The sequence below is a fragment of the Haliotis asinina genome, chromosome 2, assembly GCF_037392515.1.
Source record: "Haliotis asinina isolate JCU_RB_2024 chromosome 2, JCU_Hal_asi_v2, whole genome shotgun sequence".
Taxonomy (NCBI): Eukaryota; Metazoa; Mollusca; class Gastropoda; order Lepetellida; family Haliotidae; genus Haliotis; species Haliotis asinina.
In genome coordinates, this window is record NC_090281.1 from 31,662,756 (window position 1) to 31,690,219 (window position 27,464).

Below are 27,464 nucleotides of genomic sequence, written 5' to 3' on the forward strand. Positions count from 1 at the left end.
TACTGGTCGCTGTGATGTGGACAGAATGTTTCCGACTTTGGAAAACTTCATTCACTCCTGCTTAAGGAGGAAGGCAAAAATGTTCGTTCGGATCATAGAAAATATTCCATTAAACCATGTCAATCGATCTATTCAGGAGATTTCAGGAGTTCATGATCGATTGATTAGAAAATGAACTCTATGAAGTTTAACGAACTCTGTGAGATCAAATGGCGAATGAAGTACAAGTTCTTGGTAACAACCAGAGCGGGTCGGTCGATGTGTTGTGACTGTGCAAAATTTGGTCTTGTTGCAATTATTGGATATTGTGTTAGTGGGCAATTCATTGGCCTCGAAATGAAACCGACTGCAGATATCCACTGCATCTTACGTGCATTCTCTATTCATGTCTCATGTGTTGTGCCGTCCCTTAAATATTCGTACAGGTAAAAATTGCATATAATTGTGTATACAACGTCGAGAGTATAACAATCGTCCGTGGTCACACGTCATGCTTTCAGATCCGCCCCATTTCTATTTACACTTCCTTGCAGTCCTCAAGACCGAACAACTTTCAAGTCTACTGAGAGATAAGATATGACAACTAGGTGTTGACTCAGCTGCGAAGAAAGTTGCAACTAACAGGATATTACACAAATAGAATACCATCCTGTTTCTGTGGTATCCTGGTTGAAATATTTATAAGGTCATAACAGGTGAACAACTTACAATCAACAGGAGGTAGACTTCACCTTTACCCTACACAGGCGCCATGTTCAGACCAAGTCTTATCGTAGGTAAGTGCCATGGCCGTCAGGAATAGCCCCAGTGGAAACCTTTCCAGTTGTTTTAATGGTTTTGTTTGGGTTTTTTTCGTAATGTCTGATAAAATTTTAGCAGATTCTATATTTATTCCAGCTATGATTCAATGATTAATCATACATTTATGAATCGTTGTAGCAGTACTGACTGCAGATGTCTGAGAAAACATTAGCGTATCCTGGCACAAAAAATATTCTCCTAAAACTGCAATGACAGACGCCCTGTTGATCACATTTCTTCGCAAAATAATTCCTATTATTTCAGTACTTTTGTGTATGTGTATGTGTATGTTTGTGTTGCAGTTATATCTTTGCTTAAACTTACTGGATGTGCCCCAAGAGATCCAGTCAAAAGGATCGTCCAAGGTTTGTACCAAAACAGAAGGATAATACAACGTAATATTTGGAAACAGTTTTCAGCTGTGGTATCATTGACGATTATTGCAACGTCACCGGGAAACCGAAACTGCGTTTACATATTGTTCATACCTTTGGAATCGAACCCAGACTCATAGTGTAACAAGTAGTGAGTGAATATTGCTTTAAGCCGCTTTTAGCAATACTCCAGCAATATTGTGGTGGGGAACACCATGGGACTCACACATTATATCCATGTGGGGAAATGAAACCGGGTCTTCGATGATGACCTAGCACTTTAACCACTAGGCTACCCCACCGCCACGGTGTGACAAGTAAACACTTGAACAACCAGTCTACCCACAAAGATGTATTCAACGGAAATGCTTGACTTCAGTTTACTGAGGCCATCTGTCAGGTCACGGATGAGTGTATGATGTGTCTGATGTGGTCCTTGTCGTTTTTTCTGCTTTTGAGATAGCATGCAAACTCTCTACTCCAACACCTGCTATCAGTGAAAGCACCTGACTTTAGCTCACTATGAATGCCAAGGTGGTCTATATGTATGTACGTATATTTTGTACAAGGATGTGATTTCAGGTGGTCCTCGATGTTACTCCTGTCCAAGTGTGAAGGAACCGTATCTGTGTAACGTGACCACACAGTGTAGATCTGACGAGGTAAGGGCAAAGGCGGAGGAACGTATCAGTGTAACGTGACTACACAGTGTTGACCTGATCAGGTTAGGGCAAGTGTGGGGGGAACCGTATCTGTGTAATGTAAGAGCGTAGTGTGGATCTGATTTGATTCAGGCAAGTGTGGAGGAACCTCATCTGTGTAGTTGTGACCACACAGCGTGGACTAGGCAACTTGTAAGTCATAATCTGTTAGGTTCTGTGGGGTAGCCTTGTGGTTAAGGCGTTCGCTCTTCACGCGGATGACCAGTTCGACTGCCAATGTGAATACCATGCGTGGATCAGATAGTCAGCAGACTAATTTCTTGTGTTCTCTGCCCCTTTTGCAGGAATAGAGCTAAATGTGGCTTAAAACTAAACTCACTCACAAAGTCCTAAATTATCGGAAATACTGGTCAACCTTGTCTGAGTTCCTGGCAACAAAGTGTCAGTCATGTACCTTTTAAAGTCGCCTTCAATTTCAGAAATGCTACACAGATGAATATTCCACAAACGATGGGACGAATATCTTCAGCGTCGGCTGTCGAAAGAGTTCAGTGAGTTTTATGATATATGTAGATGTGCTGTTATTATTGCCTAATGATCCACCATACAGCTGAGTGTGGCGTTAAACAACAAAGCCAACCTTAAACGGTACCTCTTATCTGAAATCTCGTCATAACTTTGACTGTTACAGATTTACCTGTATGAGAAGGAATGATGTTACATGCATAAGCGCATTATAATCAGGTATTGAATCTAGACCGTAGTGCTGGCACTGTGGTATTATCTGAATGACTCAAATATATTTCATCTATAATACAAATCAAAAGTTTAGACTCACTAGTGTAAATATAGCCGCTTACTTCATACAACAGATCTAAATAGGTTTGCCGTTGGGTTCCTCAAGATAATGGAGACATTCATCTTCAATGTAACCATACATATATGCAAATGGCATTGTGAATGTTTTAGGTGAGTCAAAACGTTTCATGGAATGTATATATATGTAATCAGTTGTTTCCAGACTGCGATGTTGACACGCTGGCATCAGGTGAATAGTATTCTTTCACTGACTCAAATAGAACTCATAAATGCAAGAATGAAAGACGGAGCATTAGCAAATTTCCGGTAGAATGGCACCAGACAAAATACCCATACACATGCACATACAAACACACACACACACACACACACACACACACACACACACACACACACATTCATGGAAACGAATAAGAAAACACATTAAAGTGCTCCTTAATTTAGTTCCAGAAGTTCTCCCACAGTACAATACATGCCCCAAGCAGAAACCTAGGAAGGAAAGAACTCTTGTACTTTAAGGTGTTCATTTCTCGGTTGCATGGGTTTATATGATCGGTTCCAGGAATGTTACACGGCAATAGGGCGAAGATCACTCACCAGTAGGCGTGACGTCAAGCGGCTCAAGTGTGTGGAGTGTTGCCATGGCAATCTATGCAACCGCGGTGGTTGCAGTACGGGACGTATGTTTTATATTTGGTTATACGAATCAATAAAACGCCATTAATACCATCATTCTAGAGATTTGTCATGTACTTTCAATCGTATTTAATTAAAGTATATTTAATTATTAAATAGTAAAATCAGACTTGTAAAGGTTACGGATGTGGTCACATTGTTGTGTGTGCCGTGTCATTAAACCACACATCTGACAGTCCCATGACAACGAGAGAACCTACTTGCAGCTGGGAAGAGCAACGCGTGTTACGACTGTCGCTTTACAAAGGACCCACAACGTTGCCAACATGAGACTATATGTCTGGGTAATGAGGTTGGTGTTGTTCACGTCTCTTATCCTTAGATACTGCTACTACTACTACTACTACTACTACTACTACTACTACTACTACTACTACTACTACTACTTCCACTGCTGCTGCTACTGCTACTGCTACTGCTACTGCTACTGCTACCACTAACACTAACACTAACACTACTACTACTACTGCTGCTGCTGCCGCTAATATTACTACTGCTAATGCTTCCCAAGTCATACACACGATGACAGCTTCAGATCTTGGATGGTTTATGATTACCTGCAGCGTGTGCAAGCTGTTATTCAAGTTAACCTAAACCAACTAGTGTTGTTAACATGCACCAGTGCATGTTGTAAACAGCCAAATCTCATCTGGATTGTTTAGGCTGAAGATATTCTTGAACTTGATCTCTTAAATGTAGTGAAAAGTATACTTCAAAATGTTGGGTTATCTTATATGTGGCAGTCCCAACGCAAGAAATGAGCTTCACACATGGTACCCATGTGCGGATTTGGACCCGTGTCTTCGGGGTGACGAGCCAGTGTTTTAGTCACTAGGCTACCCAAAGGCTACGGAACGATTAAGAATTTTCAGACTTACCGTTTTAGTCCGCAGTACTGTAGTGTGTCATTTTAAAATGCATTTCCTGCATTTAAAATGCTTAACGGAAAACTGATTTTATTTCAGCACTGTTTTATCGAGAAGGTGTTAACTCAAAGCTATGACATCAAGTATATTCAGGGGTGTATTGAAAACGCGGTAAGTACAATAATTAAAGGAACAGGGTAATTTTGATGAGCAGTTGTTTTTTCCAAGTTGCTTTTAGCAATATGGCAGCGATATATCAGGGGACTCCTGAAAAGGCTTCACACATTGTACCCATGTTAAGAATCGAATCCGTGCCTTCGGTGTAACGAGCGAACGCGCTAACCTCTAGGCTACCCGCCGCGGATGCCTATGGATGGATAAACGAAGACCTTTAACAAGTAGTCAAATACAACCTTATATTTGGGATAACACTCTCTGAGTAATGTATAAATTCGAGTACGTACTTGAGTCCCATCGTAGCAAACAATTTCTCGTTTTCAATATATTCTGTAGAGTCCGCATTTACGTTGTAAAAACGTTGTGGCCTGATGTTGTGATGAGTCATTTTAACGTATAGCTGTTTCACGTTGTCGTAGCGTTCTATTCAACGGCAATAGTTGAACAGTGCATGAGAAACAAAGCAGAAATACACTTCTATGTTTCTTCATCAACTTGTACGTTGTTCCAGTAGTGTGTTTTGCAAAAAAAACCTATATCGTGACAAGCTTTAAGACACGTTGTTACAACATTGTGGAGCTTAGGGCTTAACGTTTCCTCAAAGTAAATTTGCAACGTTGATATTATGACATTATAAAATGAAGTAATGCTAACTTTGAGTCATGAAGGTATCTACAACTTTCCAACAACGTTCCGAAAACGTTGTGTGTTAGCTGGGATCCGGAATTCGAACCCCGCTCTCAGAGTCACAGAATCCCTAGAACACAAAGCCATTATGAATGAAGTTGACTACGGTGGACTTCACACTTCACCACGCAAAGAATTTCAAGCGGATGTGAAGTAAATGTAGCTCCTTGAGCAACTTACCCATGGAATCCGTGAGCGTCTAAGTGGTCCCTGTCGATCTAAGCTCGTAAACGACTACATTCATAGGGACGCCACGTTCGATGCCTGTGGGATGACGTTATCAATTTGTATAACGTGATTACGTCATTTCAATACACGTTGATGATTGCTTCTAAAGGGATATTAACACCCCTGGGTCTCTCTCTGTGCGGGCTATGATTATTAGATCTAAAACAGTGAATGATAATTCTTTTGACGTAGGAATGTGAGACTCTACGTCAATTTGGACCAATTGTGGGGAAGCGGGACACGGTGCTCTCAACCTTGTGCGCTAGCTGTTGCTATGGAGATAAATGCAACGGTGTATGTTCCCCTCAAGGTACGTGAAAACAGCAAAGCTTTTATAATAGAAGCGACAACACCCTTTCCACATTCATAAACAATCTGGGGCAACATCAGACCCAATTGTGCAGTTGTGACGGTACCATGAGCAGATGCTGTACGATGATGTTTGTAAGCAAAAAAAGTCCGTAAAAATGTATGTTTATACACACAAAACTGTTGGTCTAAAGATTGGGAATGAAGTAGCCTTCTCGAAACTTTTAGTCTGTGTTAAGATGTTGACATTCTATGACCTTGTTCAGGTAAAACCCTGAAAATGTTTGTCATTAGAGCTAAGACGGGTAACCCAGATACCCGGGACGGGTGGGTACTGGGACGAATTGGACCCGGGTACCCGAGTCAATATTCGGAGACGTTATGATCATGTGACAGAATAAACATTGCAATATGTTTTTGTTTCATGAGTAACAGGCTGTTCTTTTGAATCCAATACATGGTTAAAATATTGAAAAACTTTGTCAAGCAAAGTGACTATGTATAGCCTGTTTCTAGTGTAAAGAAAACAGAAAGCAGTGATGACAATATGTTCCCCAACAGGGTTTACAAGTGCGACACTTGGACCATCCTCAACAACCTCAATCCACAGTACATATAGAACTCTGAGTACTCCAATCACTGAAGATACAACTGCCATTCAGACGACGAATTCGGAACTACATACAACTCATTTAGTGACTAAAGATACAAATATTATTGGCACAAAATATGGGATGTCAAAAAGTCCTTTGGTGACTGAAGACACCACTGTCATTGACACACAGCATTCAGATACGTCTACAAGTCCTTTAGTGACTAAAGATGCAGCTGTCATCGACACAACGTATAGGATGTCTCCTACAAGTCCTGTAATGACTGAAACCACAACTACCGTTGATTCAACACATTCGGAGTCATATACAAGTCATTCAATGACAATAGATACAACCGCCGTTGAAACGAGTGGGATGCCAGATACAAGTCATTCAATGAATAAAGACACAACTACCATTGATACTACTGTAACACATGGAGCCCAATCTAGTGATCTTCCTAAATCTACTGGTACTGCATTTAGTACCATGGGACATGCAGTGACAGCACCACCATCGACAAGGACTACAACATCACTATCGGCAAGCATTGCATCAGCCGTGACTCGAAGTAAGCCATTATGCATGACTACTTGAACGATATCCAGTTTTGCATCTGTGCACCTTCTGCAAAATTATATCTATAAGATATCGCTTGCAGTTGATCCATTCTGTATTGTTGTATGAATGGTATATGTTGTATTAATTACTGGTATTGTATCTGGAAATATACTATTTTTGAGTAACCACATTCATGGATCATACATCTACGATATGTTTCATTGTCCAACTTAAGAAACTTCACTGACGCTGAAGTCTTTCTGTGTTTGAAATTAAGCTTAAACGTTTTCGTGCATTATTTTACATTTTTGCTAGCATATGGTTTTACATATCTATACCTTATACCTTTGTGATCGGCAGCTGTGTGTCACAAGGAATGCGCTGGATCAGTCGAATGTCGTAATACTGATGTACAAGTGTGTCGCAGCCCCACTCCTTACTGCTTTACAGTATTAGATAAACATGCTTCAGGAAGTTATAACGTCAGTAAACGGTTTGTATTACTTCATAGCATTTCTTCTTTCTATTATAAATAAAACAGAAGCAACAAACCCTTTCCACATCCATACGAAATATCTGCTAAAAGCCTACTAGTAGTCGATCATACAAAAACAATGTGATCCTTTTCAAAAGTACCAAAATGCGAAGAATGAGGGACTGATTTTTTTGTTTTGTTTTTCGGTTCTCTCAGCAATTATATGAATATTCCAGCAATGTCGGGGAACACTACGCATTGTACACATATGGGGTATCGAACCCGTGTCTTCGGCGTGATGAGCAAACGCTTTGACCACTACGCTACTTCACAATCCCCTAAAAAGCGACGAAACAAATTTCTATAATCATAAGAGATCTGTACGTAAAATGTTTTATCACGTGGATCATTTTGAATTATTAATTCTGAAAGGTCCCGCAGACAGAATGCGTAACAATGTTCTTGTGAGACAACACATTAATATCACTAGAGGTAGCGGCGGCGGTCTGTTAATAATTGAGTCTGGACCAGACAATCCAATGACCAACAGCATGAGCATCCATGTACGTAAATGAGATAGGATGTGAACCATTCAAGCAAGCCTCACCACCAGATACCGTCAGTCGCCTCTTACGACAAGCATGGGTTGCTGAAGATCACTTCTAACCTAGATATTCACGGGTTCAGTACATTAGAACATGGTAAACACGACACCCTATACAAGTACATTTGTGGTTTGTTATTATGCTATTCAATCCTGTTCTCCTTTTCATCTTCAGATGTGCAGACAGAAATACATGCAATGACAAGTGGTTGAAAGAAACGTCTGGAGACAATCGTTGCGTGTTCTTCAATCCTGCCATAAAGGACACGTTCACTTGCTTCTACTGCTGCACAACCTACAAGTGTAACATGCAGAGCTTTCCGCCATATATGTCTTCACTATTTAGAAAAACTGATAGGTTGTGAACTTGAGCCTATATGAAAGACAAAAGAAAGTAGACACTTGAAAACTGAAACTCAAAACTGATCACGCTATCAAGAAGTTTCTAGGCTACAATATATCAGCGACACACTGCAAACTTCAGGATTCAAAACTCATCTATGATACTCGTATCGGATACAATGAAATTCCAATATAACCAACCAGTTCGTTAGAACAGTAGTTGCTCTATGAGATTTATATAGCAAGTGACCAGGACCCTTTCTCACGAAGTCCTCGTAAGTCTAAGATCTCGTGACTTTTCTCGTAATCTCCTATAGGAAGTACATAGGAAGTACGAATGCTACGGGAAAAGTTGCGAGATCTTAGGCTTACGAGAGTTTTGTGAAACGGGGCCCAAGCTCTTGTCATAGTCCTAAGAATTCTTAACTTTGATCGTAAGCAATTTGTTACGAATTGACTTACGACGTTCGTAGGGCTACGAACGTTTCGAGAACAGTTACCCAGGACCAGAACGTTTCGTCAGATCCGTCAGTTCGATATAAGCCGTTACGTTAGAAAATCGGTTGGTGGGCAACAAAATCGAGTGACGTTTTCTTGGTCGCTTTATGTTTAACCAGAGTGTACGAAATACTTTCCAAATTTTGCTAGCCAGTCCAGTTAGCTATGTCTGAAATTTAATAGCCCACAAAAACCAAGCAAGGCATTAAAAAATACCATCTATCAGGTCATAATCTTGTATGATTTAAAAGTGCATTATAGCTTAACAAGCTAACAAGCGAGTGTAATAATATTAATAAATGGCTTCATGAAAATTCACTAGCCAGTCGGGCCAGTGAATTGGGATTTACTGGCCCAACTGGATTTTCACTGACATCAGGCTTGCGGGCCAGTGGCTATTTCGCACTCTCTTTTTCCAGCGGCAAATGTTGATGTGTACTTTCTTTTTTCTGTGTACTACTTATTGAAAATATATATCCATTAGTTTTTCAAGTATAGCTGAGTGAATAAACTGGGTTTTTTAAATGTTATTGTTTCTCAATGCCATCGTTCTGGGTCACTTTAAAGCTGATATGAGATAGATGTATAACCCAATTAGAATTTCTTGCACAAACATTTGGATTTGGTAATATTGATAGTTTTCGTCAAAATCACATTAGATATATCAGTTGAAATATTTTCTTTAACAAACATACTTCCAAATTTATCTCAACGATGTGTCCCTGGTCAGGTTCAGTCGTAAGGTTACTGCAACCTCTGACCAGCTTGGCTAGTGGGTAGCCTAGGGGTTAAAGCGTTCACTCGTCAAGCCGAAAACCCGAGTTCCATTCCCCATATGAGTGAAGCCTGTTTCTGGTGTCCCCGGTGTGGTATTGCAGGAATATTGCTAAAAGCGGCGTAAAACTAAATTCACTCACTCACTCTGATCATGTTTCTAAAAAGACATCGCAGACGTTACGTATTTTTGATAAACCAACTGTCATGGGAAAATACATCGAGGAACACGAAGCATTAACCCGATGACAGTGGCCATCCATGTGTCATGACTCTCCTCCACAGGACACGTCTTGGACATGACGTCTTTACCACGAGAGACATCCATGCCAAGCACAACATCTTGAAACGATTAAGAATTTTGCCATGACAAAAGGTGTAAGAAGTCCCCTGTGAACCAGCAAACCGGAACAAAGACAAGTCTAAAAAATTCAAATATTGTATTATTAAGCAAGTTATACAAAGTAACAAGTCAATTTCACAATACCGATTATAAATACAATACAAATGAGACAACATCTAAGGCAATGGGTCACAAAATGTATAGCCAACCCACGTAAGTCTCAGTGCGAGAGAGAAACAGTTATGCAGAATGTAACATAGCGAGCGGTCAGGCAGCGCTCAGAGGTTGACGGATATTGATGATGTATACTCAAGTAAATATGTCCGGTAAATGTGTCCGTGTCCTTGTTCGTGTCCGTCGACATCTAGCGTCCGTCGACAGCTGACTTACATTCAGTAATTTCCTGAAAGTTCGAGCACGTTCGACCATCGCCACTAACGTGGAGAGCTCTAGAACAGTCGTTGTGGTCTCGTGTGTATGATTTTCAAAGGGAGGTAACTCTAAAGTACTGCTTTAGAGGCGTGCCTCTTAAATAATTCTCCGTAGGAAATGTGACCCATAATAACTAACACTAAAACCTTAAATATTTTGACCCAATTACAACCACCGCAATAATAATTAATAATAACTCAAATCACGGAAAGTACGCACTAGTGACAATCTCACATCATGTTACACAGTGAACGGATTAGATCTCGTGGACACAATATGCAATCTGGACAGTTCAGCGTTACCATTCCCGGTGTCTTTGAATAACGAAATCAATCATTGCCTGACTGAAAATATGTCTCTTGCCATTGCCCAGTCATTGCCTGATTGGACCATGTTTCTTGCCATTACCATATCTATGTATGCTTTGACTTAAGACTACTTGTAAGAAACATTTCACATTGACACATGAATTTGAGAATATTCTCTTTAGAAGGTGACCCGTAAAGGTCCCGGGGTAGAACATGCATTCAGCAACCTATGCTTGCCATAAAAGGCGACTCAGCTTGTCGTAAGACGCAACTAACGGGATCGGGTGGTCAAGCTCGCTGACTTGGTTGACACATGCAATCGGTTCCCAATTGCGCAAATCGATGCTCATGTTGTTGATCACTGGATTGTCTGGTCCAGACTCGATTATTTACAGACCGCCGCCATATAGCTGGAATATTGCTGAGTGTGGCGTAAAACTAAGCTCACTCCCTCACTTTAGAATGAGCCTATGAAAACGAAATTCCACTATCACACATTGATTAAACCCGTTGATTACATAACTGTTTGTTAACAATAAAATAATCGAGTGTAGAAGAGAATACAGAAAACAGCATAGTCCTAAAACCAAAGTTTATACTATCAGAGCAAGGCTGATCTTGATAGTTCTGGTAGAACAGCCTCTAGTTTAGACAAGCCGATTATGTCACAGCAGGTTTACAGATTCCCACTAATTTTGGAACAGGATACAATGTACATGTTTTGAAGACATCTACAGGAACAAACAGCTTGCAGGTATAGTGCCAGATAAGATAGGACTCTTTTGCGCACAAAGTGACACGTGACAGGATATTACACAAATAGAACGCATCCTGTCTAAATTGGTATCCTGGTCGAAATATTCAAAAGGTCGTATTAAGTAAACAGAGACAGAAGCAACATTCAGACGACAGAAGGGCAATGTTCCAGATAGTAGTGGTCATTGGTAAGAGTAACCAGCTGCAAATGTATGTCAGTGTCTGCGTTTTTGTGTCTGTGTGTGCATGCATGTCTGTTTATGTGGACCATGTTTAATGTGTTTGTTCCTTAATATTTGGTATCTATATGGAAGTGACATATAAATGAGTAGTTCAAACTAGTGGTTGATATAATGAGTACCATCAGTGCAGGGAAATCACCCAAATTCGCCATCCTGTCCAATTAATCGTTTCTTAGGAGCATGGAAATGTTATGCAATTTTTCTAGCGTGGAATTTGTTGACCTGATGACCTGCATTAATTTTATGATTGCGTTATTGTAATGAAGGGGGGCATTTTGGGATTACTTGCACCGGCTTTTCAATGAATGAACAAATGAACCCAAGTCAATCACAATGGTATGTTCTTTTCTGCACCATATCGTGTTCAAACGAACTGAGCAAAACAATCAGGTCCTATCAACGATACTATGTGTCTTTTTTGTGTATAATCGACACCAAAGCAGTCACTGTGTTATAATAGCGGATCGATGCCTCATGTTTTGGATTAAGAGGCGAAAAGTTATCACAGGGTAATGGACATACGACTGATCATTAAAAGGACAGAAAAGGAACTGGAATGTAAATCAATGGATTGCTTTCTGTCGTTTGTATGCACAGAACCAATAGGCCTATGGACACTGAATGGAATAATGCAACCCGCCACCACCCCACTCAAAGTATCTCTAACAATATATCAGCTCTTAATGTTATCCTATTACTGTTACGATATCAACAGTAGCACTGACTGCTAATTTTTGGTTACAGTTGCATCTCTACTGGAAGCTTCCTGCGTTTCAAGTACTCTGGTTAGTGTGAATGATCCAGGTATGTACAATGACAACAAGGTCAACGAGAACGACGTTCACGACGATGACCATGACGACGATGATGACGACGACGAGAACAACAGAAGGGTTGATAGAATAGTATTAGTATGGTATTAATAAATATCCCAGCACTTTCACGAGGACAACCAATAATGCATATGCGTTTTGTACCTATCGTGGGAATCAAACGCACACCTTTGGTGTAACAGGTAAACACATGAACAGCCGATAGATATAGTCAATAGAAATGCGTGAATATAGTTTAGAGAGGTCATCTGTCACGTCAGTGAAGTCATATCCATTTTAGACATAAATCTGTTTTCAGGTGGTCATCGATGTTACTCTTGTCCAAGTGTGGAGGAACCGTATCTGTGTAACGTGACCACGCAATGTAGACATGATGAGGTAGGGGCAAGTGTGGAGGAACCGTATCTGTGTAACGTGACCACGCAATGTAGACATGATGAGGTAGGGCAAGTGTGGAGGAACCGTATCTGTGTAACTTGACCACACAGTGTGGACCTGATGAGGAAGGGGCAAGTGTGAATGAACACACACACACACACACACACACACACACACACACACACACCTGGATCCGCTAGTGTATACACTATGTATCGTCACGTTATTTTACAATGTACCTTAAATACTGGGTTCCTTTTTGACCAAGTCGTACAGTTGGAAAATGTGAGCAATACGGTGTTTGTGGATGCACTGGATGATAGCAATGAAAGACCGGTCAATCCGCGTTTTCAATTTCAAATCATGTTTCGTATTTTGAAATACTGGTCAGCATGGTTTTGTCAATATGATATTAGGTGATATAATTGTTCAATACAGTCTCTATTGATATTTTCTTATATTTCAGCAATGTTACACAGATGAATATTCAACGAATCATGGCGGGAGTATTTTCAGCGTCGGTTGTCGACGCAATGCAGTGAGTTTTACAATACATGAACCGTTCTTAAAATACCATCAACTGTGCCCATTCTTGTCAATCTGTATCTTTATATTCATGTCTATTTACAGCTTGACACATGTCATCGTACCAAAGTCGCGTTGAATGATGCTCATGATGTTGATCACTGGATTAATTTGTCTAGATTCGATTATTTACAGACCGCCCGATATAGCTGGAATGTTGCTGAATGCGGTGTTAAACAAGAAACCAAACCAAACCAAAACCAATTCTCAGATACAGGCAAGCATGTTAGTTACTAGAAAGATGTCAAAGTGTGTGGTTTCCGTAAGGAATAAATCATTCGATTGCAGGGGCTCTGTAGCTTTTCAAAATATTTTGTGGAGGACACGTGGATAACATTTCAAAAGTCTGTGAGTGACCAGTGTCAAAATATCTCAGGTGCAATTTTCAATATTTTGACTTGTATCACATTTTCAATCTTGTTTTAAGAGAAACAACTGGCTTGCCGCAGCACATTTTGTTTTGTGGGTGCCTCCAGTGGGATAGAATAAGCTCATCTTCATTTACAGATGATGTCATTTGCTTCTCATTCAGTCGGATTCGTCTCTTTGTCTATTATAAAGCAGTCAATGACCCCGTTTAATACCAACATATACCTACAATCAGTCATTTTGAGTTTTAACATAAAACGACATATATATTACCCGAAATGATCAATCAAATCCCCTTTAGACAGCTGTGATATATCGTCAAATAGCATTCATTCTATCATTCGTTCGCTCAAAACTAATGCATCTGTGGAACTGCTAGAGCTGTAACGATGCATCTAATGGATTGCAATCGTTGAGTCTCCGATAGTAAATAATCGATGGTAGAAAAGAAAATCTATCGAGCATCGATAGAATGTGTGACTGTCAAAAGTTTAGTTATTGACCTCCGTTGAAAAATACGCAGAACAAATTAAAGGAAGTACCAGATTCGTTCACTTTGATTTAGAGTTATCCGCCCATATTACCTCTTGAAACAAATTTGAAATGAGTCTTTAAGTTTCTTGTTAGTAAACGAAACTGAAACTACTTCATCTTTTTGTATTTCATATAAACTATACATTTGACAAATGAGCCAATTCAAGACAACTCAGTGGTCACCATTAATAACTCTGAATGTCGAAGCAGATGCGGTTATTATGAAATAACAACATACTTCGAATAATAACATGTACGGTATGTTCCAGGATTGCCATGCCCCTATTATTGTCGGAAGATCCGTCCCAAGCATGCGTGACGTCGAGAACCTCAAGTGTGAGGAGTGTTGCCAAGGCGATCTATGCAATGGCGGCGGTTGCAGTGCCGGGAGTAAGTTAGATAATATTTCATTTCACATCGATCTCTTATTGACCATTAGACATCACATATGTTTATGTATATCTTGGTAGTGCCATTTTGCTCACGTGTGTAAAGCACATTTCTGGTGTCCCTTGCGGTGATCTATAGGAGAAAACACGCCCCCGAGGTTTGGGTAGACGATGCAAAACCGGAGGCATAGGGAAATCGTGATGGTTTTACATTATCTATCAAAACCGAGGAGAAGTGTCTTCTCTAACATATATACCATCAATGATGGATAATTACAATGTAGATGATCATTTAATCAAGCTACATAACAATAACCGAAGCACACGTAAAATCAATTTGAATGACAGTAACTACAAATAGCCAATTCGAACACCACTTCATTGTCGCTCATGTGGCCGTGTGGTACAGCGCTTGCTTACGAATCAGACAACTGCATTTCAGATCTTGCTATGGAAACAATTTGCACTTTGCGCTTGCTGATCGACATTTATTCAACTGATTTGAAAACTCATTTATCATTTTAATGTGGATGTTCGTATAGAGTTTAGAAAAGATGATTGCAAAAAGTGAAACCTGAGAAGAGGTCTTTCTAGCAAAAAGTAAAATCTTTAGCTACAAAACCAAAAAAACTTCAAATGCGGTTATTGTGGGAGATGACCTAATATATAGTGTGAAGCACACTTCAGGTTTATATATAACTGGGATATTGCTAAAATCGCAGTAACTGTTTTTTTATCGTGCTTTCAGATTCGGTTAATTGCGCGGCATATATATTCTTTATAATAATATCATTAACTGAATTGAGAGAGGGACTGCAACGATGGGAGTCAGATTTGTTCTGCCATGTTTAACCTCTCGGTCATACACTGGCTACCGTTCCATTCAACAGAGAGAAATCTATCACTAACTCTGTTCGCTGAAGTCAGGTCAAAATTGTACGTTTGAGTCTATCGACATTTATACTTTTAACACAGAAAACACTTATATATTTATCAATTATAGCAGGAGCTCGTGTTACATACGTATTAATCATCTTCTGATTTTAATATAGAAAACACTTCATCATTTTCACGACGGAATTATTACTATTTCTTCGTATTTCAAAAAAATGTTAATCCCATGTTTTTCACTAAAACTCGTGGGAAAAATTGAAACTTCATTTCGTCATACAATGCTCCAAGTATTCAACGGAATATTATTTTCCAATGACTCAACATTACTTGCAGTTGGCAAGGGCAACGTGTGCTACAGCTGTAACTTACTACAAGACCCACGACAGTGCAAACATGAGAAAAGATGTCAGGCCAACGAGGTTGGTTGTCACATTCAACATGTTCCCCTCCATGTGCTCATATTAGGTGTCACTGGGTGTCCAAAATAAGGTTTACCGCGAATGCCTCGTATATGATAACGATTCACTGTTTCCAAATACTTCACTATTTGATTCTCATTCACTATTTGATAGTGATTAACTATTTCATTATGATTCACTGTTTGATTGTGATTCACTATTTGATAGTGATTCACTATTTGAAAATGATTCACTATCTGATAATGATTCACTATTTGATTGTGATTCACTATTTGATAATGATTCACTATTTGAAAATGATTCACTATCTGACAATGATCCACTATTTGATTGTGATTCACTATTTGATAGTTATTCACTAAACGATAGTGATTCACTATTTGATACTGATTCATAAACATATGATCATGAATCGAACAGTCGACTCTGCTTTTAGCAGAGATCTGTGACGAATGGAAATGTGTTTCTCGTTTGCTGTATGCAATTGCCACCAATCAATGGAATCACCATGGGCAGTGTCACATACGGTGTGGCAAATTTTTCTCCTTATTTTGTTGGCTAGTCGGGCTAACTATAACTGGAAGTTTGTCGTTCCCAAAATAATTCACTAACCCAAATGTGAACGTCGAGAGTAAGCAAAATATCATAAAATGGTAATGGTAAACTGCCATCTTTACAAGACCCCAGTCTTGCATGATTTAAAAGTGTATTACAAATTAACAAGTCGGAGGACTTGATATTTTTCTTTAAAATAACCTCATGAAAATTCGCTAGCCAGCCGGGTCAGGGACTATAGAGATTGACTGGCCCGACTGGACTTTTACCAGCCACGGACTAGCGGACAAGTGGCTATTTTGCACACTTGTCCCAATGGAACCATTATAGAATTTCAAAATGATGTCAATTCTTGTACCAAAGTTGACAAAAAAGAGTAATAGGAGACATTCAGAGCAAGTTAAACTTCCAAGCATGATGGGCCACAAAGTGATCTTTCTCCAGGGGTTTCCACACCTGGCGTGCTGGCTTCAACAGTCACTTTAGTGGATTTTGTCAGTCAGGTTTGGTGCCTTTGACTGGTGTGGTATCTTGCTTGTGATACCAATCACCGACTTATGTGGTTTTATTTACAAACCTCCTCTTACAGCTGAAGCCAGACATTCGAAAACTTTTGGATGTCATCCTTTATCTTAGTGATCCATTCATATAAAACCCGTGAAGATCCGGGCTAGAATTGGATTTCAACTACTCATGCTTGTCGTAAGAGGCGTCTAACGGGGTCGGGTGATCAGGCTAGCGGACATGGTTGGCATGTGTCATTAATCCCAACTGTGCAGATCGAAGTTCATGCTGTTACTCACTGGGTTGTCTGACCCAGACTCGATGATCAACAAACCACCGTAAACACCTGGAATATTGCTGAGTGCGGCGCAAACCTTAACTCACTCACTCATTCATCTAATGATACTCACGATTTGTGTTTCACAATGACAAATCCGTGCCGGCATTTATAAACTGACAGACTGAACCCGTTCGGTATATCATTCGTAAACATGGTAGTGTGACTGAAAAGTAAGTGTCAGTTGTGTATATACAATACGCAGTGGCATTGAAATGCATACCCTAGGAACGAATTAATCAACATCAAGGAAATACTAACTGATTTTAACCACTTTCAAACTGCGATGTACACGAAACGGGTCAAGCCACAAACATACCCTGTTGTTATTTGCATTTGTGAGCACGTACATGTATTGGGATGACCAATACACTCTCGAGATAGGGAACAAGGTAAGGAATCTGAACTTTCAAGTTTGTTGGGAAGTGTAAGCGTTAAAGGTCACAAGCAACCGAAAAATCAAACATAATTAAAACACACTTATCGCTTGTTCATGATATATCAAATGCATTGGTGATTGTGAAAAAAACAAATATTAAACAAAATTATAAGCGTATAATCGCAAATGAAAAGTGCTATATTTTGTACTTGGGTTTACCTCCCTCGAAACGAAGCAGCCTCCATACCGAACCCAGTCATGGCCGGTGGTTGTGCACTCGTGTGACGGCGCCTTGTCATTGGCCACTGGTTCATTTGCCGATACGCTTAGCCGGCTCTTTGTTTATGGCTTGTAAGCCCGATAGGTGTTAATTTAAAATTGCAAATGATCAGTTGAAGTTGTGCATTACATATTGTCATCAGCAGACAAGCAGGCAGACATATAGGTGTCAGCAAACCAGAGAGTTTACTCAGTGATAGAGTCTGCTTATCACAATCAACATGTTATTCGTGATGTAACGGGTAGATTATTTACTTGTTTATGTACACAACCAAGATTAGACTACTGCTCACGACCCCATACTCTGGGCAGGTATACTGTTTCAAGCTCCGCGAACTTACTCCCTGCGCATACATTATGCGCGCAGCGCAGCATAGCTGTTGGAACCAATCTTTTTTCCCCAGCGCTGGGTGGAAATTAGTGAAACGTTTGAACTCCGATTTCGCACGCTTTTTTCATCGCATTTCTTTCAACTTTATAGGTTGAATTGGCATTTTTGATGATTTGTTTCGGTAAGTGCACACCGAAAGGTATCAGAATCTGCAAAATTTCAAAGAGAGACATCTTACGAACACAACACCATGATGACCACCCGTAAACACATTGTGCACGTGCACAATGCTGTCGCCCCATACATATGCACGTGATGTCATTCTTGATTTTTATCATTTTCAAGAAGGCCAGAAATCACTATAGACCATTAATTTTGACAATCATCTTTCATCACACAATTGTAAGTGTTTGTTTCCAGCCGTTTGAAAATGAAAATCGTACACATGCAAATTCTTCGTCATACATCAATCATCTTTCAAGAGTAATTACTTTACAAACAGGTTTGGTCATAAGGAGGTGCAAGTGGCGAGGCACTCTCTAAACATTCAGTATTATGTCAACCTTTATATGACTCATATGTTTTTCAATCGTAAATTCAAAAAATACGTTTCACTTTTTTAAGAGTATATTTCTGCACAGTGACATGGCAAATATATACATTATTGACAAACATACATACATTCATGCATGCATACATACATACATACAGCCCACCGGCATATAGCTGGAATATTGCTGAGTGCGTGGTAAAACTCAGCTCACTCACTTACTCACTTATGTTACCGGTAAAGACATGGGTTACAGTTGGTCTTCAGCAACCAATGCTTGTCGGTAATGACTAACGGGATCGGTAGATTAGAGTTCATGTCTTGCAGAATGTATGTCATCATATCCATTTGCGTAGATCAATGCTCATGTTGGCAATCACTGGATTGTCTGGTCTAGACTATGTTATTTTCAGACAGCCGTCATATAGCTGGAATATTGCTGAATACAAACAAACAAAACCATTCTTAACAGAACATTTACTTTTTTCAGCACTGTTATATAGAAAAGGTGTTTACACAACATTACCACATCAAGTTTAACCTTGGCTGTGTTGAAAACGCCGTAAGTAAAAATACTGTTCTGAAATACTTCTGATTTATCAGTGAGCTATCAATGAGTGAGCTAGTACTGTTTCCACCTACTTTGCCAGTGTGGACCAGTATTAAGACCCGGATTAGAATTAGTCTTCAACAACCCATGCTTGTCGTAAGAGGTGACTAACGGAATCGGTAGTCAGGCTCACTGAGCTGGTTGACACATATCACCGTATCCAACCAGCGTAAATCGATGTTCATGCTGTTGATCACTGGATGGTCTGGTCCAGACTTGATTATGCACAAAATGTCGCCATATAGCTGGCATATTAATGAAAGCCTTAGAAACAAAAACAAACAAACACGTGTGTTTGTCATTCTGCTCATTCATAATTACTTGAATTGATTTAATTTTATGCTCTAGCACTCTTAGAGGTCACAGTGACAAATGACATAATAAAGAGAAATATCCTCATTGATCATTTAAATACGTTTAGTTTTTGGTTTGTAAATGCATATCCGATCTTCTATAATATCAACAGATATGTAACGAGTGAGTGAGTGAGTGAGTATGTTCTTAAGCCGTTTTAGCATTATTCCAGCACTATCACGGCGGGGGAGTGAGTGAGTGAGGCATACCAGAAATGGGCTTCACCTAAAATATCCATGTTGGGAATCGAAGCTGGGTCTTCTGTGTGACAAGCGAAAGATAAGTAACGATTTATTGACGTAGTGTATTGCGGATATGACGTCATAACAGGTGTGATTTGTTCTGGTGTAGGAATGCGAACGTCTACGTCATTTTGGGCCGCCGGTAGGGAAGCGGGACAAATCGATCTCCACAATGTGTGCCAGCTGCTGCTATGGAGATAAATGCAATGACGTGTGTTTCCTCAACGGTAGGTAATAACACAAGGCCAATAATATGTTTGTCGAAAGGATTGGTGAAACTGTTGGTCCAAAGGCTTAGAAAAACAAACACACAATGCTTTTTAGAGTGAATTTAACCGCATTGAAACCAGATGGAGAATCGAACCCGGGTCCTTTATTCAACAGACGCTTTATTCACTTGGCTTCCCCATTGCCCCCAATGCCTTTTTTACTAAGAAAATCTAATCTTAGAAAGTCAGATATGTCCACTTGACAAACCTAATCAAAATGTTTGATAAGATATGTCATTCTGAAACTATACTGAGCAGTAAAAGATATATCATAAAATTAATCTGTCATTTTTATATCCCCTGTTTAAAACCTTGACCAAAGAAAGATTTTCTTTTCAATAGATATTTGTTACCTCTCGGACATAGCCATGTTTGGCTTTAATACTTTTCATATTAGTCTACTGGCTATTAAATTCAAATTACATTTTACAACCGAAACCCATGGAGACGTATTCTTGGGAACCAGATGCATTTTGTGGATACACGGATACTCTTACAAAAAGTAGGGGAACTGTAATACTTTCAATGTACGATTGTCGTAACTGGGAGATATATGGGATTGAATCAATGTTGATACAATAATAAAGGATGTTTTGAGAATGCATCACCTCATGGATTTCATTCAAGGCAAAGCTGTTCGTTCAGTTATCCCCCTTGTTTGGTGACTGAAGTATGACATGAACATTTCAGGTTTACAAGTTTCAGTCAGTAGTGTGTGATTTGACCCTGAAGATGTGTGCGATACACAGATGCAAGAAAATGGGAAAAATGGTTTACAGTGATTTATCGACCTGCCTAAAAATGTCAAGATTCATAATGACACCCCATGCACGTGTAGGAGGCTTCCACGTTGTACACATTCTTCCCATGCATTGTGTTTGCGTGTGGCGATAACGTCAAATGATGCTGCATACACAAGATGAATGCAATTGTAACGTTCCTCAATGGGTTTTCTTTCGACTACACGTCAAAATTCAGGTTCCCCTACTTTTTTTTGGAAGAATATATTATTGCCTATCAAACATATTTTCAACTGAAAATCAAACATGTGACAAATTCAAGTGTGAGGTAATGCTCCTTTTGTTTCACGGTGCTTAAGACTGCCTATGATCTGCATATCTTGTTTATTCAGTTATTAATTGGACTAGTAAGATCATTAGGAAGTCAACTTTACCGTATTCCAGTTGGTGAAGTACTTGGGATTTCTCAAGTGACAGGGGATCTGGGATAAAATCATTCGTTCGTCGACCCGAAAACCCGGTCTCGATTTCCCACATGGATACAATGTGTGAAGCCCATTTCTGCTGTCCCCCGTCGTGATATCGCAGGAACAATGCTAAAAGCGGTGCAAAACACCCATATCACAAACGAGTAAAACGAGTTAATGATTGTGATAAATCCCCAAGTCTGTGATTTGAAAGAAATGTCCCCTAAAGCTGATCGCAGTACATGCATCCTTTGTGAATAAAACATGACTTTACATATAACGAGAGTTTCTAGAAGTAAAACCTGTTGTTGACATCGTGTTACACATGTTTGTTTCCAGGTTCACTTGCAACTACAAGACCTTTGGCGACTACACAAACAACACTCGTTGATACAGTGGGAACATTGTATATAAGTAGTTCAATGAACATACATGCAACACCCGTTTATACAACAAACTTGGCATCATCTTCCAGTCCTTCATCGACTACAGATACAACAGTCACGTCATCATCTGTAATTCCTCTAGCGTACACATACACAACACCCGTTTATAGAACAAACTTGGCATCATCTTCCAGTCCTTTAACGACTATAGATACAACAGTCACGTCATCATCTGTAAATCCTTTAGCGTACACATACACAACACCCGTTTATACAACAAAAGCAGAATCATCTTCAGCTGCAGATACAACAATTGGGTCATCATCTGCGATTCCTTTAATGAGCATAGATAGAACTTTCGTTCATAAAACAACCTTTGCATCACCATCAAGTCACTCGACGACTACAAACACGATAGGTTTGCCATCACCCACGAGTTCATTAATGAACATAGACTCAACTCCGGTTGATACAGCAAGCAGGATACCACCCATAAGTCCTTCAGTTCGTACAGCTGCTCCTGTTTTGTATACAGCAAGAGGGACGCCATATATAAGTCCTTCAATGAGTACAGCTGCAGCTGTCGTTGATATCAAAACTGAGACATCATCTTCAAGTCCTCAACGCATAAGTACAGCATTCCTTGATTTAAGTCAGGCACCATCCACAGGTCCTTCGATGAATACGAACACAGCTTCAACAAATGGGGTACAATCTAGTCTCCTTGCCGCATCCAGTGTTCAGGAATTAAGCACTGTGAGATATGGCATTACAGCCTCCCCATTCACAAGTACAGCACAGTCGACTCATGGTAAGCACCTGAGCAGTATTCTCTGAGTGAGCGAGTGAATAGGGTTTTAATAATACTCCGGCAGTGCGAAAGGGAACTCAAGACTCAAGAACTAATAGATATAAACCCGATATCCAGTTTCGCACTTTGTGTAATCCCATAAACGGGAAGACATATCACGTCCAGAGTGATCTCAAATAAGAAACCTAACTTTATATTCCAGGCACATCCCATTTAAAAGAACTTTCGAGTAAGTACCTTCCTGGCCTGATTTTGTCTGGCATGTGGCATATGACAATTTCGCGAACAAAGTAGAGGTGATATTCCCTATTTTTTCTCATGTATTGTGCAGACAACATTTGTGGAGGCTGGCCCCTTGTAGCATTATTTCTTATGCACATTATCCTGTTTTAAAAACTGTTTCCTCACCAGATTTGTAATACTTTGTCTTAACCTGGTTTGTTATTACCGTTTGTTAATACCGTCTCTTCACACAGTGTCAGTACCTTTCATTAACCTAGTTGGTTTATGCCGTTGTAAATACCGTCTCTTTAACCAGTTCTCTTTACTTTTTTTATCCCGTTTTGTTAAGACCGTTTGTCTCTTCATCTAAGTTGTTAATGCCTTTTTACCAAGCTTCTGAACCATTTATCAAATAGGGTGTGGTGGATGGGGTGCATATGTAGGGAGATAAAAGGGTTGTTTAATATTAGTTTGTATGAAGCAGTCCCTCTCTTTTACCTGCGTTGATTTCAGTTTTTCACTCTTTCGTATCCCCCCTTTACCATACTGACCAGCAAAAGAAACGTAATTCAAGAAATCAAAACAAAATTGTATTAAAGTGTAAAATCCAAATCCATACTAAAAAAGTATAATTTTCATGAATTCTGAGTCGCATATTGCTAGTCAGTATACATCCCTGTAAAATATATGTTGTCATCTGTCTGTGATTCGCAGCTATATGTCACGCCGACTGTGATGGGGTATCCGGTTGTATCTTGCCAAAGATACAAACCTGCAGTGGCGCCACTCCTTATTGCTTCACACAAGTAAATAACAATTATTCAGGAAACTTTAATATCAAGAAACGGTATGTACTCGATCAACTTGTACTGTTTTTCTATGAAACCGAACCGACAAATAATACAAGCTAATAACACTAAGGTTAGCGAAGAACATTGCATGTCATTAGATAAAATAATTGTGAATAACTTACAAATAGTGTAAGTGAGTGAGTTTAGTTTTACGCCGTGCTCCACATTCAAATCACGAACTCTGCAAAACGAGTGATAAACTGGTCCAAGACATTGAAGTCTGAATCTTATATCTGCGGTCCACACCTGTCAATGTGTCATGAACAGTAAGGATTTTTTTTCCTGATGAGCACTTACTATATCACCCCAAATCATTATGGAAGCATAAACATTCTTCTCCATGAAGTAAGCTTGAGCATAACGCTTCCCAAGACGTATGTAGAGTGAGTAGAGCTTTTGCTATTTTTAGCAATATTTTCTCAATATCATCACGTGATTACCAGAAATGGACTTCAGAGATTGTACCCTTGTAGGGAATCGAATCTGGGTCTTCAGCGTGACGAGTGAACGCTTTAACCATCAGGCTACGCCCTTGAGCCGTTTTGATGTTGTGATGCGTAGATTGACAGCTTCCTCGTTGCCCTGATAACGTTTCAACGGATACATTACCCCACCGACCACCCATATGTACGTTTGGACATTCATGTGCTCCACTCTGTCTATTGAGAAGCAGAAGTGTAGTGTATGTGTCCGTTCCGAACCTCTTGACGCCACGAAATTTAAAGTAGCACAAATATGTGTTCTCTTACATTCGTGTTTGTGTTCATATATAGTTTCGACTGATAATGCTTATTTCTTGTATTATGGTTTGTTGTCGGTCTATATCGTTGAGGTCTTGGTAAAGTAGTTCGTAAAATACTTGGTGGTGTGTGGTCCTGTGCTTAGAGCTCAGTTCACAAATCAGTAGAAGTTCAGCAATGTTGTTTGCAGAGAGTCCTTGGATGGGTGATCGTGTTTGACAATTTGACTTTTGAACAAAGCACATGTCATACATGTGGTCTCACCTTAAGGCACCTTAATTTTCAAAATTGCTTCTGTTCACCATCTGAAAATGGGTACCCGGTGGGAAAATGTCTATTAACTTGTCAGAGCTTCACGGGCATTATGGGTTATCCACGGTAAGAATAATCAGATTGTTTGTGCTCATGGAGTGTGCTTAGACATGAACATGTTTAAAAATATGTTATTATTATTCCTATTTGATGCAAGCCATTGTCTTGTTCACCAGCTGTGCAGACAGAACTACCTGCAATACCAAGTGGTGGCAACAAACATCTGATGAAGATCGATGCGTGAATTATAAACAGGGGACCATGGATACATTCACTTGCTTCTACTGTTGTACAGCTGATAGATGCAACTTAAACAACATCAAGCCGACGTCTCTTTTTAAAGGGGATGCATAGGTTCATTAAGAACAAGTTTATTAAATTATATACTTCGTTTCAAAAGTTTACACCAACTAGATTGAACATCAGTCAACTGTTCTTAGCTACGTCTTGAAAATAATCCATGCTGTTTCAAGGTACTGTTTACACATGAAGTAATGTATTGGAAAACAAATTCGTAATGTTGAAAAGATTATTGTCATGAGTTCAATAAATGATGATAAGTGACTAAATCCTAACAAAACCTTACACCAGAACGCAGCTGTTTATATACAAGATATTTGCACATGCCTTCCAGCAATTTGATCGTCCTACGGTACATCTGCACATGGTTTGCAGTTGGTTCTCCCGAGTTATTTAACAATTGTCTTTCAACAAATGTGAACATGTGAGAATAGAAGCAGATTACCAGTTTCTTCTGAAAGATGTTTACCTCAAGACCCACATTTATGTTCAACCTTAGCTATCTTTATTTTGTAAATATTTATGTGTATGGGCCCCTAGGCCTCCACTCTTGAATAAAGATTGACTGACTTCTTGACTGACTGATTCATTAGTTGTTTGAATGGATAGAAGGTCGGATGGTTGTATGCTTGATTGTTTTGTAAATAAACGAAACAAATTAAATGAAAAAAGATGTTTGTATAAAAGCGGCATAAAACTAAAATCAATCATTTTTGTGTTTACTGAACACAGATACCGTAACTGTTCGAATTGCCTGCACTGGAAATTATCTGTATCAAGAGACTATCGTCATTCCATCCTATCTCACTTATCCTTGATTATTATACTTGTGTGTCTCAAAATATTAATTTATTCCATATCCTCAATTTTAATGTAGGTAAGAAGCTCCTCAATACAGGAAGAGTCCCCTATGGGTTTGTGGTAGCCTAGTGGTTAAAGCGTAGCTCATTCCACCCAATTCATCGTTTCGAATTCCCAAATGGGTGCAACCGGTGGAACACTTTTTTGGAGTCATCTGTGGTGGCATTGCTAGATTGCTAGAATATTGCAAAGTAGAACTTCAATCTTTGGGAATGGGGTGACGGGCGGGTCATCTAGCGGTTAAAGCGTTCGCTCGACACGAGTTCGATTCCCAACATATACACAATGTGTGAAGTCAATTTGTGGTGTCCCCCCGCCGTGATGTTGCTGGAATATTGCTGAAAGAGGTGTAAACATAAAGTCATTCACTTAATCTTGGGCGTGGTGAGAGAACGCTGCAACTGCTGGGTAACCACTTCCGTCAGTGCACGAACACCTAGCACGCCCTGACCAATGTCAATGGACGACCACACAGACACCCTATCTCAAGGTCATACAGCGGTAACAAGGATGGTCACACGGCCTATTTCCTATATCCTACCTGAATTGGTGGAAAGGTGTGGACATATTCTAGATTACATTATCACATACAGATAGCATACCTTTTTCACGGCTGGTTCTTTCAGTTACATACTTGAATTGTTCAGACAAATATGCTTATTTGCTTAAAAACGTTCAGAGAATGCTGGCTGGGGCTCGCAACAATCTGTACCATTCAGAGATTGTCAGCCAAAAAACATGGATGACTTGATATAAACAAAATTAGTGGCAGATTACCTCGATGATAAAATTACTCGGATCTATATCTCCTCTTCCCTTCTGTTCACGTCAACAATTCTGACGAAAGGCACATAAAACAGCATTGTTTTATGTCACTAGTCCGGTGCATGGTTTGACAGTGCCGTTCCCTTGTTCGAAGATTTCATAAAAATGATGAACATCCGAGACATGCATCAATTTTGTCCGGCATGAAGATGACACCCACAGAGCTGTTCAAACTGGTGGTCAAAAACACTTCACAATCGTCACATTTGTTTCAAATGATAAAGAAATGACAATTGTGTAATGATCCAATTCACCATTAAATTTTCACAGTTATCGAAGCAGTGTTGTGGACACGATGAAGTTGGTAAAGCTGACCTACAGTTGCACCGAATAAAAAGAGTAGTCTGCACATCACAAGTGAAAGGACTAGAGTAACAGCAGTTATTAACTGGACATTTCTTACGGATTCAGTATGTCGTAACTGGAGGAAACACACCACTACTGACATGACTCTAAAGAAAGATCCGAGCCAGTTGTGGCACCTGACTCTAAAGAAGGATCCGAGTCAGTTGTGGCACCTGACTCTAAAGAAAGATCCGAGTCAGTTGTGGCACCTGACTCTAAAGAAAGTCAGTTGTGGCACCCAAGTCT

The 27,464-nt window shown here is 39.7% G+C and overlaps 2 protein-coding genes across 4 annotated transcripts; both read left to right on the forward strand.

Annotated features, from left to right (window-relative positions):
- The first annotated feature begins 519 nt into the window (after nucleotides 1-519).
- Nucleotides 520-9,217, forward strand: LOC137273592 (uncharacterized). 2 transcript variants are annotated; one of them, XM_067806345.1, is made up of 11 exons: nucleotides 520-776; nucleotides 1,104-1,166; nucleotides 1,758-1,837; nucleotides 2,317-2,388; nucleotides 3,219-3,336; nucleotides 3,559-3,644; nucleotides 4,318-4,389; nucleotides 5,503-5,620; nucleotides 6,181-6,783; nucleotides 7,134-7,266; nucleotides 8,028-9,217. In XM_067806345.1, exons 1-11 carry the CDS (start codon nucleotides 752-754, stop codon nucleotides 8,215-8,217), a joined length of 1,560 nt encoding a protein of 519 aa, XP_067662446.1. In that variant the 5' UTR covers nucleotides 520-751; the 3' UTR covers nucleotides 8,218-9,217. The 2 variants fall into 2 exon arrangements, with proteins under 2 accessions (XP_067662446.1, XP_067662447.1); XM_067806346.1 differs by lacking the exon at nucleotides 520-776 and having other exon boundaries at nucleotides 2,317-2,383.
- A 2,119-nt stretch (nucleotides 9,218-11,336) lies between these two features.
- Nucleotides 11,337-25,762, forward strand: LOC137273589 (uncharacterized). Of its 2 annotated transcripts, none has more exons than XM_067806341.1 (12): nucleotides 11,337-11,493; nucleotides 12,292-12,351; nucleotides 12,679-12,758; nucleotides 13,225-13,296; nucleotides 14,516-14,636; nucleotides 15,863-15,948; nucleotides 19,374-19,445; nucleotides 20,199-20,316; nucleotides 22,622-22,762; nucleotides 22,965-22,991; nucleotides 23,699-23,831; nucleotides 25,064-25,762. In XM_067806341.1, exons 1-12 carry the CDS (start codon nucleotides 11,469-11,471, stop codon nucleotides 25,239-25,241), a joined length of 1,113 nt encoding a protein of 370 aa, XP_067662442.1. In that variant the 5' UTR covers nucleotides 11,337-11,468; the 3' UTR covers nucleotides 25,242-25,762. The 2 variants fall into 2 exon arrangements, with proteins under 2 accessions (XP_067662442.1, XP_067662441.1); XM_067806340.1 differs by having other exon boundaries at nucleotides 11,358-11,493; nucleotides 21,905-22,762.
- Nucleotides 25,763-27,464: the final 1,702 nt, after the last annotated feature.

Bases quoted from the DNA above. Each gene is read 5' to 3' on its own strand.
- LOC137273592 (XM_067806345.1), top strand. From the start codon at position 752: ATGTTCAGACCAAGTCTTATCGTAG. The intron at 1,838-2,316 runs GTAAGGGCAAAG...CTTCAATTTCAG, and splicing joins CACAGTGTAGATCTGACGAG to AAATGCTACACAGATGAATA. The intron at 6,784-7,133 runs GTAAGCCATTAT...TGTGATCGGCAG, and splicing joins TGCATCAGCCGTGACTCGAA to CTGTGTGTCACAAGGAATGC.
- LOC137273589 (XM_067806340.1), top strand. From the start codon at position 11,469: ATGTTCCAGATAGTAGTGGTCATTG. The intron at 15,949-19,373 runs GTTGGTTGTCAC...TACTTTTTTCAG, and splicing joins AAAGATGTCAGGCCAACGAG to CACTGTTATATAGAAAAGGT. The intron at 22,992-23,698 runs GTAAGTACCTTC...TGTGATTCGCAG, and splicing joins CCATTTAAAAGAACTTTCGA to CTATATGTCACGCCGACTGT.